This window comes from Poecilia reticulata, chromosome 11, assembly GCF_904066995.2.
Source record: "Poecilia reticulata chromosome 11, P_reticulata-male-v2, whole genome shotgun sequence".
Lineage (NCBI taxonomy): Eukaryota > Metazoa > Chordata > Actinopteri > Cyprinodontiformes > Poeciliidae > Poecilia > Poecilia reticulata.
The window spans coordinates 22,080,831-22,096,792 of record NC_088840.1 but is presented as its reverse complement, the minus strand read 5'-3'; the positions used below and the strand labels follow the sequence as shown (position 1 = coordinate 22,096,792).

Genomic DNA, 15,962 nt, shown 5'->3' with positions numbered 1-15,962 from the left:
CCCAAAAGGGAGCCAAATCCTGTTGTATGTAGATGACATTCTACTAGCATCAAAAACCAAAGAAGATTGTTTGATAGACTCTCTGGCACTATTGAAACACTTATTACTACAAGGACACAAGGTCAACAAAAATAAACTCCAATTAGTACAGCCAGCAGTAAAGTATCTAGGTCACCAACTAGCATCTGGGGGCCGTACAGTAATACAGGATAGAAAAACAGCAATACTACAGGCTCCAAAGCCACAGAAAAAAAAAAAAACAAAAAAAAAAAACAAATGATGTCATTCTTGGGGCTGATAAACTATTGTAGAAGTTGGGTGCCAAATTATGCTGAGATAGTTGCACCTCTGAGTGCACTAATCTATACTACAGAAATGAAAATGACAGATAAACTGATTTGGACCACAGAAAGTGAAGAAGCATTCTGTAAAATAAAACAAGAATTAGTGGGAAGTGGAACACTAGCTCTTCCAGATTACAAGAAGCCGTTTGTCCAAATGGTTGATAGCAGAGATAAATTTATGACCTCGGTTTTGACCCAAAAGCATGGAGATAAGATGAAACCCATAGCTTTTTATTCTGCTAAAATGGATGCAGTAACCTGTGCTCAGCCTCCATGCATTAGAGCTGTAGTTGCAGCCTCAATGGCAGTCACCGTAAGTGCAGATGTGGTCCTTTTTCATGAGCTAATACTTAGAGTGCCACATGCAGTATCTGCATTATTATTACAAACAAACATGACATTTCTGTCACCAGCAAGGCATTTGTCTTGCATGTCCATCCTGTTGTCTCAACCACATTTAACAATAGAGCGGTGTACAATTCTCAATCCTGCAACACTTATGCCAACCTTAGATGATGGAGAACCACATGATTGTGAAGCCTTGGCAACAACTACAGCAAAATGTAGGGAGGATCTGACAGACACCCCATTAACAAAAGGAATCACAGTATATGTGGATGGTTCTTCTAAGAAAGACCAATTTGGGAAAACTAGAACGGGATATGCTGTGGTAACATCGAGCAAAGTGCTAAAAGCTGCGGCGTTACCACAACATTTCTCGGCTCAGGCTGCTGAATTAATAGCATTAACAGAAGCCTGCAAACTAATGAAAGGAAAAGATGTGACAATTTATACAGACAGCCAGTATACGTTTGCTACAACTCATACCTTCGCACAATATTGGCAAAATAGGGAAATGGTTACCTCTACAGGAAAACCTGCTACACATGCAGATCTGCTAAAAGAACTTTTAAAAGCAGTAAAACTCCCAAAAAACATTAGCAATATGCAAATGTGCAGCACACACCTCTAATACTGATTCTGTTTCACTGGGTAATGCATTTGCAGATAAAACAGCTAAGCAAGCAGCAATGGGAGAAAAAGAAGTACTGTGGTCCACAGAAGAACAAATCGATAACGAAATATTGAAAGACATGCAAAAACAAGCAAGCACACAGGAACAAAAAAAACCTGGATAAAAAATGGAGCAACTGTAAAAAATGACTTATACATCTGACCAGAAGGAAAACCAATCCTACCAAAAATCTATATAAATGGGCAGCAATATTGAGCCATGGGAAGACACATGTCTCAACAGGAGGGATGGTAGGATTAGTAAAACAGCATTATACAACCTATGGTTTTAATTTTAATCTATATTCAAAAAAATTTTTTGTAGAGCTTGCCTCATATGTGCTAAGCACAATGCTCAAGGTAATCTATGTCCAAAGCAAGGGAGGTTTCCAACACCTAACTATCCTTTCCAGAGTATACACATGGACTTTATAGAACTAAATCAAAGTGAAGGAAAAAAGTACTGTCTAGTGATCATAGATTCATTTTTAAAATGGATAGAACTGTTCCCAACTAAAACACCAGATGCCCTAACAGTGGCAAAAGCCTTATGTAAAGACATAATACCCAGATATGGAATACCAGAAAAAATCTATAGTAATAATGGTACACACTTTGTGAACCAAGTGGTAAAAAACATAGGAACTGCCTTCCACATAAACTTAAAAAAACCACTGCAGCTACCACCCACAAAGTGCAGGACTGGTAGAAAGAATGAATGGTACTATAAAAAATAGATTAAAGAAGTGTATGGAAGAAACAGGAAGGCCCTGGACACGGTGTTTGGACCTAGTTAAAATGTATATAAACATCACTAGTACATCAGGACTAACACCTTATGAAACACTATTTGGGAGACCGTACAGACTCCCATTATTCAAGAATGAATGGGAAGCAGAGGATGAACCTAACTTAGCAGACTATATGAAAAAAAACTATATGAGAAAATCACCAAAGTGGGAAGGTCCCTATCAGGTCCTGTTGACCACAGGAACTGCAGTTAAGATAGCAGAAAGAAACACATGGATCCACTTAGCACATTGTAAACTGATAATACAAAAAGATGACTAAAATAACTCTCTTGGTAATAGCCTTCACTGCTACAGTATTGCTAAGTGTTTTGGTCATCAGCCTTTTCTACCTTTTATGAACAAAGTTTTGCCTACCTTCAGTTAGACCCCCAGAGGAAGCCCGTGGTACAAAGGGAACTGTATTTCTAGTATACAGTTGTCTCAAACCGGTGAAGATAGTCCACAACTCTGCCGAGGGGTTCTTAGGAAGGGAATCAAAACATAAAACATGATGACTGAAAGAAAATTAAAAAAAAAAAAAAAAAAAAAAAAAAAGGTGATCTTTGGTGTAGGAGCTACGGTCATAATTATTGCAGCTCTCCTATTATTTTGGTATGAAACAAAAGTAAGAACACATAACACCGAGAAGTATGGATGCCACCTGGGAAGAGTTGTATGTGGAGTCCAAGGTTAGGGACATGGAAAATCCCTGTAAAGGGTCAGGTGAAGAGGTTGTAGATGAAATCTACCTGTGTTAATGCATCTATATTGGCAACTGTGGTTTCCCTAGACCTAAATAAGATCAATATTGGGGGCTACCCAGGCAAACCTGGGCAGGTTATGATTGGTACATGGCGTCACGGGACGCTGTTCGCAGTGTACAATGGGAAAACGTTTTTAGCTGGAGGCCAAATCCAAAGGATAGTTACCAAGCACAGTACTGGGCTAAGGTTATACATCTGGAAAAAAATCAATAAAGAGCTAAAAATAATCATAAACACCACAAACAATCCGATTCCTTTCAAAAATGATGTTCTTTGTTTCTACTTCTCCCTATGGATCGAGAAAAGTGGAAACGACCCCTATAAAATGTTTTCCCTGTGCCAGAACATCACAGAGTCAAATAACTCCTCCCCAGGCATAGTGGTGGCGGGCCCACACTCAACTAAACTCGCAAGTTCTGAAATGACTATATTCAATGCAGATGATGATGATGATAACCACAGGAGTTACCAGCCGAAGCAACAACTGCAGGAAATTGTTCGAATATAGTATATGTTACTCGGTACTTCAAACCATTATCCCGTAGTGACATCTGGTGGTGGTGTGGAGATAACAGGTTGTTTGATAAACTGCCATTAAATACTACTGGTTTGTGCACTGTAGTGACTCTGATGTTACCTGTTTCAATATACCCTATGACAAGTGCCACAATTACTTGACTCACTAGGTAATGTGCTTCCATCAGTGTGGCAGCAGCGTCAGAAACGCTCACTGAAAGATGACGATGATCCCACATACATAGACAGTATTGGGGTCCCACGTGGTATACCTGATGAATATAAGCTGGTAAAAAATAAATAAAATGTTGATAGAATAAAACTACATCCACTACAATGTCCAGAGGTTAGGTAACAAAACAGAGCAAGGTTTCTCAGCCGTCCACGAGCAACTGTCAGCTACCTCCCTGATGGCTTTCCAAAACCGCATTGCTGTTGACATGTTTGTTGGCTGAGAGGGGTGGGGTCTGCGCCCTTTTTGGGGAGCAGTGCTCCGCCCTTATCCCCAACAACACCACTGCAGATGGCAGCCTCACCAAGGCCTTGGATGGGTTGAGGGCTCTAAACAGCAAAATGAAAGACCACTCTGGAGCTGATACAGAAATGTGGGACGGTTTGAATAATATATTTGGCCAATATCAACAACTAATAGTCTCTGTCTTAATTTCCATAGCTGTGTTTGCAGCAAAACTGACCTTGTGTGGATGTTGTTGTATTCCCTGTATCAGAGCTTTAATTCAAAAGCTCATCACCACTGCCATCACTCCGATGGAGGAACAAGTGTATTCTCTCCTTCCTCCTGACGACAATAAAAATGTAAGTGATGAAACAGATGCTGAGTCCAGTGATGAAGAAGATGAAATGTCTCTCAACTTTCCAGACTTGTATCCTGACCCAAATGTTCCTAGGTCGAACTTGTAATACAATGTTAATGATGTAATGTGTGGAATGTGACATTTAATCCTCTGAGTGTACCTGTTTTGAACCACTTAATGAATTACCAATAGAAAATCGAAAGAAGTTATTGAGTAAGGACTAGATCTGGCTAAAAATGGCATAAACAGGAGGGAAATGTTAGAATTATTATTTGTTTAATCTTACTTATATGAAGCCTATAGTGTTATGCCACTTTTAGAAGTTTGTTCTGTCTGTTGTTTGTTCGCTTCTTGTGTTGCAGAAGATAAGCTGCAGGACAGGAACTCACCCCAACAGCCTCGAAGAGAATGTGCTGTTCAAGTTATCTTATATGGATAAGAGTTGCTGTGTCAAGCTTCAACAGAGTATACTTCCCCCCCCCTTTAGCTTCATGTAATTAGGGCGTTCCTAATCTAATAAAAGAGCGAGGCGAGCAGAGAAACTTCAGAGTGTTGGTCGGAGATTGTAACTGAAGCATTCTCTGAGCACTCTCCTCGCGAGTAAGAAACTCATCACTGACTCTTTGTCTCTGTTTTTTGCAGTGTGTAAGAAATGTCTAGTGTTTGAACCTGACAATGTATAAACTAGAAACTAACATGATTTGTATTTTGGGTTCTTGTTAATAGCTGCTCTGATGTCGAAATGTTTGGTTTGCAGAATAATGTATTCAGTTTTGGATGGCTTCATTGGTAATCTACAATGTTAAGTTCAATGAAATATTTATATAATATAATGTTATTTTCACTCTGGCTTAAGCTCCTCACATTTTGGGAGGATTGTATTAGGACCTTGATATAAACTACAGTAAGTACAATAATGTGTGGAGTGAGCAGAAATAAAGAGACTTTGTTCACTGAGACACAACTTTTATTTTTTTCTTTTTCTTTTGTTTGTCTTAACTCTCTTGTTGCTCTGCCATCTGCTGGTAGCTGCTTCCTGCTGAAGGAGATCAGGTGTTCTAACGGTTCTCCATAATGTCAGCCATGTTGCTCTCTTGCTCCCTGGTAATCAGATGTTATAGCTTATAGCACTTAAATGTAGATAAATAACAGAGTTACTAATGTGGATGTTACATACACATAAGGAATTATTTAAAACAGAAATGTTACTATATATGTACATACTAACACTTTTTTTTTTACCATCCAGTCATACAGAATTATAAATAACTGGAATAGTTGTGTAAATTAAAGACAAAATCTAGTTACTTGTAAGTTTTAGACCTATGCAGGCATACAGCCATGGATAAAATACCACTATTGTTTTCTTCAGGTTTATTGTTCATTCTACAATTAATAATTCATAACAATTTGATTAGAGAACTGATATCTAGCCATTTTACAAAAGGGTTCCATATGTTTTATTATCTCACAACGGGGGAAACTCAGATGCAACAGCAAAATGAGAAACAATCGAAGCATGTAGATTCACACAAAGATAAACAAAAGAAGGTAACATGCTGTACAATATTGAGTTATTTATAACTGTAATGTGCAACTGAGTGTTTTCAGAAAATGCTCATGTTGTGTTTGAGCAGTAAAAATACAGCAGGCTTTGTGTTTTATATCTACAAACTCTCACCTGGCTGGAGAGCAGCAGCGTTAGCTGCATCTGAGTCGGTGTTCACTGTGGGGCTCCGTAGCGGCTAACGAGGCTGACGAGGCTTTCCATTCTCTCCACTACCGTGACAAAAACGACTCATTCCTCACGGGTCCATCGAGCTGCCGCTGAATATTGAAATCCGAAGCAAAGAAAAAAGCCGACAGTTCACGCCTTATTTGTATCTTCCATCACTTCCGTGTTGCAGTAAGTTTCAAATGTTGCGCCTTGGTTTTTTCTTCTCTCTTCGCTGCTCCGTCTATCCACGCCCTCAGCCAATCAGTGAACAGCAGCGAAGCTTGCGTCACCCACCAAACCAGGGCCGGCCCGGCTGGCTCTGCTCCGAAGCAGGACCCTAAAAAGCAGCGCCAGCCCCGTAAAAAAGCTGGTGGAAACTCTAGGAAAGCGAGCGGAGCGGAGCCGAGCCGGGCCGAGTCGAGCCGGTGGAACAGGGGCATATGTGCCAGTAAGCTAATACAAGTAAATGGACCAAACTTTATAAATTGCCGTTCTACAAGGTATTTTAATTTAATACATTTTCTCACACACACTAATATATTTGGTAATCAAAGAAATGATTAAAGACAGAGTTTCTAACTTTTGATGTGATTATTTAATAGTTTTAATTTCTGAATAAAGAGCACAATGTTTTTATTGGATAGAAATGATTCTGATAATTTTTATATCAACATTGATGAACAGACAGTTTTACAGTGTTTAATTACAGAACATATTTACATAATTCCATAATTTTATGTACATTTAACGTTTCAAGACAAGAAACAAATAATTTTCTTGTATTTATTTTTTGTACGTTATTGATAAATGATTGATTTATCAAATGACAATCAGTCATTATCAAACATTAAGCTACATATTTTTCTTACTTTTTTCCAGACAAAATATATTACAGTATATATCAACTCTGCTATTGACAGCAAAGAGTGAAAATAATACAGAATAAACTATTTTTATTTCATTACATAAGCTGTATTAATACATTAATGCTTCAGATTGAGATATTTAAAAATACACAAAAATTGAATGAATAAAACCTTTATTTATTATACTGGCAACACTGGCCACAGGCAGGGCTTCAGTCTGCTGGTCACACTGGGAGAACTCCAATGACTTCTGAGACGTCCTGGTTCACAGGCTAAAGCCAAGAATAAAAGAGAAATTATCCAAAAGTTAATATAAAATAAATATGTTTCCTTCACATTCATGAAAAAAATATTTTCAGCATGTTGGGCTCTGACTCCTAGCATCTTCATAGCATAGCTAAATGCTGGTGTTCTCGAGGACTGACTCACTGGTCTATGTGTTGTAGTTTTTTTAGCTAGAGTCGATTAAAGATTCTGAGGGTAGTGAAAAATTAGGTAGAATCACCCTTTAGCCATTTCCCTAAATGTAAGCTAAAATTTGAAACTAATTTCAGCTTCGTCGAAGCAGCGGGGCCAACATACATTTCTCTTAATGTATGACAAATCTATGGTCAGCATAAAAGTAAATAATCCCAATACATAATTTAATCAAACCCTCTCTTAAATGATGGTAACATCATTTAGCCCTTCAGTCGTTCTATCTAGAACATTTCATAGTTTGATCTCAATTTTTTATTTTGTGGCAAAATGTACTTTTTTTTCTATCTGCAATAACATTAACACGCCTTTGTATTGGTGTGCAGATGGGACGCCACCGTTTCTACCGAGATGTCTGACTGTGTCATCCACTATTCCTGAGCTTCGCACTAAGATAGAATTAAAATCATTACATGTGTTGTAACTTTTATAGTCTTTCTCAGATTCAGAGGAAATTAGGAAACGCAAAACGGAACTAAAAGTCGGTTTCGTGTTTCTTCATCAGGAGCCGCCGTGAAACACACAGGAAATGAAAACAGAGCACAGACCGCGCTGTTTGCTTTTCTTTGTTTGAATGTAACCTGAAGGAGGGTTTGGTGTATTTGGCAAATATTTGAGTGTTTGCCGTAACTCTGTCTTCAGTTCAGTCTCCTGTTAACGAGCAGTTAACTGCTGTTGAAGAAACATTAACGGAGTTTTCTTAAATCATTGTCAATCCGAGGAAGAGATGGATGATCAGCCCAGACTGCTGTTCTCCCGGATTCCCTTGATAATCTTACATCGAATAGGTAGGAAACACCAGCGTTTGGATGCAGGTTAAGGTCTAAATGTATGAAGCTTTCTGTATGAGTGTCATTTTAGTAACTGTTCCCCTGTTTATAAATGTTTTAACAGACAAATGAACGCAGATGTAAAATGTGAACATGGCTCTTTAGGTAGTGTTAAGAAAATGGAAAATCCTAACCGATGACATAATTTTTACTGACACATGGAGCATAAAATCAGCCAACAAAATCATTCAGACTGTACTTATTTTATTCACTTTCTGAAAGGAGACACTTTTACCATTACATCCGAGTTTCTAAAAAAGTCTGTGTAGCTTCTGAGGAAAAGGAGGAGGGTAGCTGATCATATGGACTGAAGACACTCCCTGAAATCACACCATGTCTCTGTGACCTGATAAGTTTCTGAGGAATGGGCCTGAGTGACTAACACATGTACTGACACATGGAGCATAAAATCACCCAAAAAAAATCATTCATACTTTACTTATTTTATTCACTTTCAGCGCTGAAAGGAGACGCTTTTATCATTACTTTTGAGAAGAGTTTCTAAACTAGAAAATTCCTGCAGAAATTTTAAAGGGGCATGCCAAAGTGTGCCCGTCGACTTTGACCCAGCGTTATGATGCTAAAAATTAGCATTAATGCTAAAGAAAGCTGCAATGCAATCAATAACCTGTGGAGAGGCAGAAGCATGTTGAATAAGCTGTACTTTTAGCTTATGCATTAATTATGTTAAAATTAATGCATAAGCTAAAATTAGCCAATATGCTAATGCTATCCTAAATGCTGGCAGTAGCATGTGGAGCAACAGGACCATGTTGTTTTCATTTTACGTGCTCCATTCAGTATACTAAACATGTCTAATGAGAAAATGAGCTAATAGCTAACTTTAGGTAAAAGGCTAGTGCTACAGTCAAGGGCAGTGAAATGCTACTGTTTGTGCTAATGTTAATGTCTATCCTGAGAAAAAAAACATTAAAAAGGCTGATATTATCGCACCGCCTATGGCGGTGCACTAACCTGAGGAGAATATGCAGACTTTTATTTTGAAACTTTCAGTAAGCTTAATTTTAACTACCACACCAATTCAATGTGTAACAGTAGTTTGTTTAAACCAGTCTCAAAAAGCCCAAAATAGCAATTACCTGATGTGAAAAATGTCAAGGCTTTTATTTTGAAATTTTCAGTAGGCTTCATTATTGTTACACATTGCATTAATGGCCACATTAATCCAACCTGTAACAGCCCAGCTATATAATGCCCAAAACAGCAAGTAGTTCTAAATGCCAACTCAGCCCTAAAGTGTGGGATGTGAGAGTTCCGGCATGTTGTAGTTCTGCTATAGTAAATAATCCTCAGCCAACTGCTGTGTGTGTGCTGTGCAAGGCAATGCACTAGGGGGCATGTTGTAGTTCTGACCTTCCTCTCTGCCCTCCGTATTAAAGTGTTTACAATGTTGCAGTTCTGACCTTCTTCTCTGCCCTCTCTGTATTAAAGTGTTCCACCATGTTGTAGTTCTGACCTTCTGCTCTGTATTAAAGTGTTCCGCCATGTTTAGAACTACAGAGTTTTTGTAGTCCAAACCAGCAGCTCTGCTTTCTATGTATTCTGTTGCTATAGTGATTAAGCCTCAGCCAACTGCTGTGAGAGAGCCCCTGTGTGTGAGAGAGGCTTTATCTATCTTTATGGGAACACAGTCAGTTTTAATGAAAAAAGCAGTCCGAACAACTCCTTCCCATTCAGGATCCTTAAGGCCGATCCAAAAACCGCTTGAAGCCAATGAGAGGGCTATTTGTCGTCTCAAATAGTCCTGCGATTCTGATCTGTAGCTCATTCACAGTAATTGCAGTGATGAGAGAAATATGGTGTGCGCTGAGCTCAGAAATTTTTCAGAAAAGTATGTAAAACAATGGGGGGAGCGTCAGTCATTCCTGTCCCATCACTTTGCTCTGAAGCACCTTGACAGAAAACGGTAAGCCCTAGAGAAATTTTGAAAACATTTTACCAACTTTCATACCAATAGTACAAGTTTTGCGGCCATGAGAGAGATTTCAAAATTATTTTGGGGTCAAAATTCCACTTTGTTTCTCACTCTAAAAAAGCGACAGTTGGTGTCAATTACACTCTGCGTTTTAGCAGTTGGAAATTTTGCTCGTTTTTCGCTTTTTACGTCGCCATCGTAACGCCGATCCCCAATAAAAATAATAGCAATAATGCCGGCATCGAGCCGCACGTTTTGATACCACTTTTGTTGTTGGGCACGGAGCAGTACGAGCCGCATTGACGGTGACGGAAGAATAATAAATAACAAAGAGGCGTTCTATTGGGTGTAGAACAATAAGTGCCTGGCATGCAATGCATGGAGGCAGTGATTGAATAATAAACAGACATTCTATTGGGTGAAGAACAATAGGTGCCTGCCATAGGGAGAGCAATTAAAGAGACATTCTATTAGATGTAGAACAATAGGTGCCTGCCATGCAATGCATGCTCTCCCTATGCATTGCTATTGCATGCCCTTAAAAAGTCTGTGCGAGGAGGAGGAGGCTAGCTGATCATATGGACTGAAGACACTCCTTGAAATCACACCTTGTCTCTGTGGCCTGATAAGTTTCTGTTTCTGAGGAATGGGTCTTAGTGTCTAAAAATCAAAAATGTAACTCTTTACAATCGGCCTTTTGTCTACCAACATGCAAGTCTTTCTCAACCTTGGTAAAGCGTCTCAACAGTATCTAGAAAAATCCTGCAGTCTGCGCTGATTATCCATCTAAAACGGTTCTGAAGACACTTATAATCACGCCTCGTTATTATAGGTTATGTATGCGTAATTTTAATTTTTTTATATGTATTAATTGGTTAGATTAGTGTAAATTAGTTTACATAGTTTCCCACTGGCAACAATAAATCCCGAATATAAAACCAACATTTCACTACCACAACCAACATAAAATGTAATAATTCCTAAATAATAGGAATAATTACAAATTGTAATTTTTTTAATTAAGTGCAATGAGAAATTTGGGATTAAATGGGTTCTGTCTGAATGTCTTCTCTCATTTACTTCAATAAATAAAGTTAACAATTCCTCTTTTTTTCTGTTTTCTTCTCTAGATCGCCAACAACGTAACGTTTATAAGGAGGAGCTATGTAACCAGGAGAGGAGATCCACTATGGACCAGGAGGAGTTAGAACATCTGCAGGTGAAACGAGAACAGAAAGAACCAGAAGATCATCAGATAAAAGAAGAGCCGGAGGATCTAGAACATCAGCAGATAAAAGAAGAGCAGGAGGATCTAGAACATCAGATAAAAGAAGAGCAGGAGGATCTAGAACATCAGCAGATAAAAGAAGAGCAGGAGGGTCTAGAACATCACCAGATAAAAGAAGAGAAGGTGGATCTAAAACATCAGCAGTTAAAAGTGGAAGAGAAAAAAGTTTACTGCAGTCAGGGTGGAGAACAAGTTGAGTTAAAACAACAGACTAATACCTGCATGGTGGTTCCTGTTGATGAACAAACATCCCAAACTGAATCAGAACCAAACAGAAACCAAGTCATCTTCCAGAAAGCTGATGAAGCTGAGAACCAAAATCAGGAAAGAAGAAAACCTTTCTCATGTGAGACCTGTGGAAAACGTTTCACTGCCATATTTATCCTCAATCGTCATATTAGAACTCATACGGGTGAAAAGCTGTTTTCATGTGTGACCTGTGGGAAAAGTTTTAGTCTTAAAGAGGATTTAACTCAGCACATGATGATTCACACAGGTGAAAAGCCATTTTCATGTGTGACTTGTGGAAAAAGTTTTAGTCTTAAACAGCTTTTAACTCGGCACATGATGCTTCACATTGGTGAAAAGCCATTTTCATGTGTGAACTGTGGAAAAAGTTTTACTCAAAAACAGCATTTAACTCAGCACATAAGGATTCACACTGGTGAAAAGCCGTTTTTATGTGTGAACTGTGGAAAAAGTTTTACTCAAAAACAGCATTTAACTCAGCACATAAGGATTCACATTGGTGAAAAGCCGTTTTCATGTGTGAACTGCGGAAAAAGTTTTAGTCTTGAACAGGATTTAAGTAAGCACATGATGATTCACACAGGTGAAAAGCCATTTTCATGTGTGACTTGTGGAAAAAGTTTTAGTCTTAAACAGCTTTTAACTCGGCACATGATGCTTCACATTGGTGAAAAGCCATTTTCATGTGTGAACTGTGGAAAAAGTTTTACTCAAAAACAGCATTTAACTCAGCACATAAGGATTCACACTGGTGAAAAGCCGTTTTCATGTGTGAACTGTGGAAAAAGTTTTACTCAAAAACAGCATTTAACTCAGCACATAAGGATTCACACTGGTGAAAAGCCGTTTTCATGTGTGACCTGTGGAAAACGTTTTAGTCTTAAACAGGAGTTAACTCGGCACATGATGATTCACAGTGGTGAAAAGCCGTTTTCATGTGTGACCTGTGGAAAAAGTTTTATTCGAAAAGTTCATTTAACTCGGCACATGATGATTCATACGGATGAAAAGCCATTTTTATGTGTGACTTGTGGAAAACGTTTTAGTCTTAAACAGCTTTTAACTCGGCACATGATGATTCACACTGGTGAAAAGCCGTTTTCATGTGTGACCTGTGGAAAAAGTTTTAGGCAAAAAGGGCAATTAACTCAGCACATGATGATTCACACTGATGAAAAGCCGTTTTCATGTGTGACCTGTGGAAAAAGTTTTTGTCACAAAGTTATTTTAACTCGGCACATGATGATTCACATGGATGAAAAGCCGTTTTCATGTGTGACCTGTGGAAAAAGTTTTAGGCAAAAAGGGCAATTAACTCTGCACATAATGATTCACACGGGTGAAAAGCCGTTTTCATGTGTGAACTGTAGAAAAAGTTTTCGTCACGAAGTTGGTTTAACTCAGCACATGATGACTCACACGGATGAAAAGCCGTTTTCATGTGTGACCTGTGGAAAAAGTTTTCGTCACAAAGTTGGTTTAACTCGGCACATGATGATTCACACAGGTGAAAAGACGTAGAACTATTTTCCATATACTGTATTTTCTGGACTATAAGCCGCTACTTTTTTCCTAAGCTTTGCACCATGCGGTTTATAGTTTGGTGTGGATTTTATGTAAATTTTTCTTCAACCACCAGGGGGCTTTTTAGCAGGAAGTGAATCATTGGAAGTCAAGTTGGAAATAAAAGAAGAAAGCGCCCATTAAAACGGAATAAGGTTATAATAGGTAATTGAATTTTGAGAATGTTATCAGTTAAATAGCATTGAGGGGAAAAAGATGATTTTGTTGTTTTTTTAAATAATACTGATGATATGAGAATTTGAGCTGGGTTTCCCCCAGTGTATTATAGGCCTGGCGGCCCGCCATGCTTTACTACTGCCACCGCCAGGCTAAGCTTTTCTTCCATCTATCCATCCATTTTCTTTACACCCTTGTCCCTCAGTGGGGTCGGGAGGGTTGCTGGTGCCCATCTCCAGTTAATATTCCGGGCGAGAGGCGGGGTCACCCTGGACAGGTCGCCAGTCCGTCGCAGGCAACACACAGGACACACAACCATGCACACACACACTCACACCTAGGGGCAATTTGGAGATGCCAATTAACCTGACAGTTAATTGTCAGGTTAATTGGTCTGTCGCGATAAACCATAAATCAATTAATCGCACAATAATTTAAACCTACCAACCTCATTTTAATTATCGCCTTTATCGTCTCTTCCGGCCTTTTTTCTTTCTGTTGACACTGAATGAAAAAAGGCTCAGCTCCGGTGCTCTCCATTGACCCTCGCTTCCTCATTTTCTTAGTGTAATGTCCAGCGCACACGATACGAATTATCGGCTGATTGTCGGCCTGTTTTCAAAACCTGAGAGACACATTAGCCGACAGAAATCCCAGGTATAACGGTTCGATCGGGTTTGTCATGCCGTGTGGTGTTCAGCCACATGGACACAAAATAATGGCTACAAGTACAGTTGACTAATTTTAAAATCAGGCATTAATCAATGCTTTACTACTATCTATCTACAATGCATGTGACTAGAGTCAGCGTAAAGTCCTGACTGAATGAAAATCATTATAACCTATTTATGTCACGTTAACGAAGAACAGCTGAAAACTTACTGTGTTTATCAACTGCGGTAGCAATTTGGCTCCAATTTCTTCCCTTGTCATTTCTATATTTTTTGCACGTAATGTTGAATAAACATTAATGTTGCTTCCACATGTCATCTCCAATGTCCGCTGGACTTCGGGTTGAGTCGTGTCAGCTGTTTGGGATTCCCCTCATAATTTTTCCTCAGAAAGCACGGAGGAGAATCTGAGCTTTCTGATTGGGAAAACCCCTGATTTAGATCGGAGCGGCTACGACGATCTAAATCACACTGCAGGACGATCGGTTACGAAATCACCAGCGACAATCTTAGATCGTCCAACGATCGAAGATTGTCATAAGAGGAAAATGGGGGCAACAAAATCATGCAGTATGAACTACTGCATTAGGTAGTCGGATGTGCCCATCTTCTTTATTTAAATCTAGTGATTACTGAAGGGCAATATAGTATACAGACTTCATAATCTGCACTCTTTTGGTTGAATGCGGTATTTTTTTCCACTTTGACTTTATGTTGTTTAGTTTTTATTCAAGTACGTTTTTTTGTTCATGGGGATGAGAGTCCATTTTATTTTTGTTTTTGGTTGTTTTGTTTATTTAGTTTATCAGTTCCAGTGTTATGTGTTCTTCTGAAAATAAAGTGTATCTTTCTATGGCAGGAAATCACATGCATTATTAGTCATTTCCATTAAATCTGTGTCAAAAGGTCTTGAATATTATCGTTTATCGCAATAATTTCTTTAGACAATCACTGCAAAATTTGTTATCGTGACAGGCCTACCTGACACTCACGTTTTTGGACTGTGGGAGGAAACCGGAATCCCTGGAGAAAACCCACACATGTACAGGGAGAACATGCAAACTCCATGCAGAAAGACCGGGGCCAGGAATCGAACCCAGAACCTTCTTACTGCAAGGGAACAGCTCTACCAACCACACCACTGTGCAGCCCTTAAGCTTTTCTTGTTTTTTTTTTTTATTTTAGGAAAATAAAATAAAAAAATCACCTTTTCTTTTAAGCCAGATGTCAAGTGTTTCAGTTGCTCCGAGCGTTTCACTGTCAGAACAGATTTATTCCTAAAAGATATGGTTATAGAAGATATGTTTATAGTCAGGGCCGTGCAGAGACCACTAAAGGGGCAGGTGCTCAACAAAAAAAGGGCACATCTAACCGCATTCTAGGACAGAATATTAACAAAGCCACACAGCTTTCAGAGTTTAATAAACAATGATAAATTACCAAATTGGGACATATACAATCAAAGCTATGGAGAATCTCTATATAGAGCATACAACTATGCATATGTAAGATATTTTATTAGTAATTTCTGCAGGTCTATTTTGTTATAGGAAAGTATTGCAATATTCAAAGCCTAAATTTACAAGATATGTAAATCAGAGCTGGACCACCAGACATATTTTGTCTTAACAGAATTACACTATTAAAAATATTAACAAGGGCACAATGCAACCTTTAAGTGACTGTAATCTATAAAACATAGAGCTGCCTGTTTGCTACACTTGCAGTGAGATGAAGATGGTCCATTCAGGAAAGCAGAGCTGCATCAAACTAACATGAAACTGCAGAAAAAAAAAATAATTGTTAATGTATGTCACCATGAGAAAAGTCTACTGAGTTTTGCTTAGAAAACTCTTTTTTTAAAAATTAAAATCACTAATTTTTGTCTTATGAAGTGAAAAAAATTATTTGCAAAACAAACTTATTTGCACATGTCATTAATTT

At 38.5% G+C, this 15,962-nt stretch overlaps 1 protein-coding gene across 2 annotated transcripts; it reads left to right on the top strand.

Moving 5' to 3' along the window:
• Positions 1–6,721: 6,721 nt before the first annotated feature.
• LOC145553666 (uncharacterized) lies at positions 6,722–15,081 on the top strand. 2 transcript variants are annotated; one of them, XR_014089717.1, is made up of 3 exons: positions 6,722–8,092; positions 11,201–13,335; positions 14,994–15,081. XR_014089717.1 is itself a non-coding variant. In XM_081612472.1 (2 exons), exons 1-2 carry the CDS (start codon positions 8,032–8,034, stop codon positions 13,126–13,128), a joined length of 1,989 nt encoding a protein of 662 aa, XP_081468598.1. In that variant the 5' UTR covers positions 6,722–8,031; the 3' UTR covers positions 13,129–14,932. The 2 variants fall into 2 exon arrangements, 1 of the variants encoding a protein (XP_081468598.1); XM_081612472.1 differs by lacking the exon at positions 14,994–15,081 and having other exon boundaries at positions 11,201–14,932.
• Positions 15,082–15,962: the final 881 nt, after the last annotated feature.

Coding starts and splice junctions, on each gene's coding strand:
- LOC145553666 (XM_081612472.1), top strand. CDS start 8,032: ATGGATGATCAGCCCAGACTGCTGTTCTCCCGGATTCCCTTGATAATC. Junction 8,093..11,200: donor GATAATCTTACATCGAATAG/GTAGGAAACACC, acceptor TTTCTTCTCTAG/ATCGCCAACAACGTAACGTT.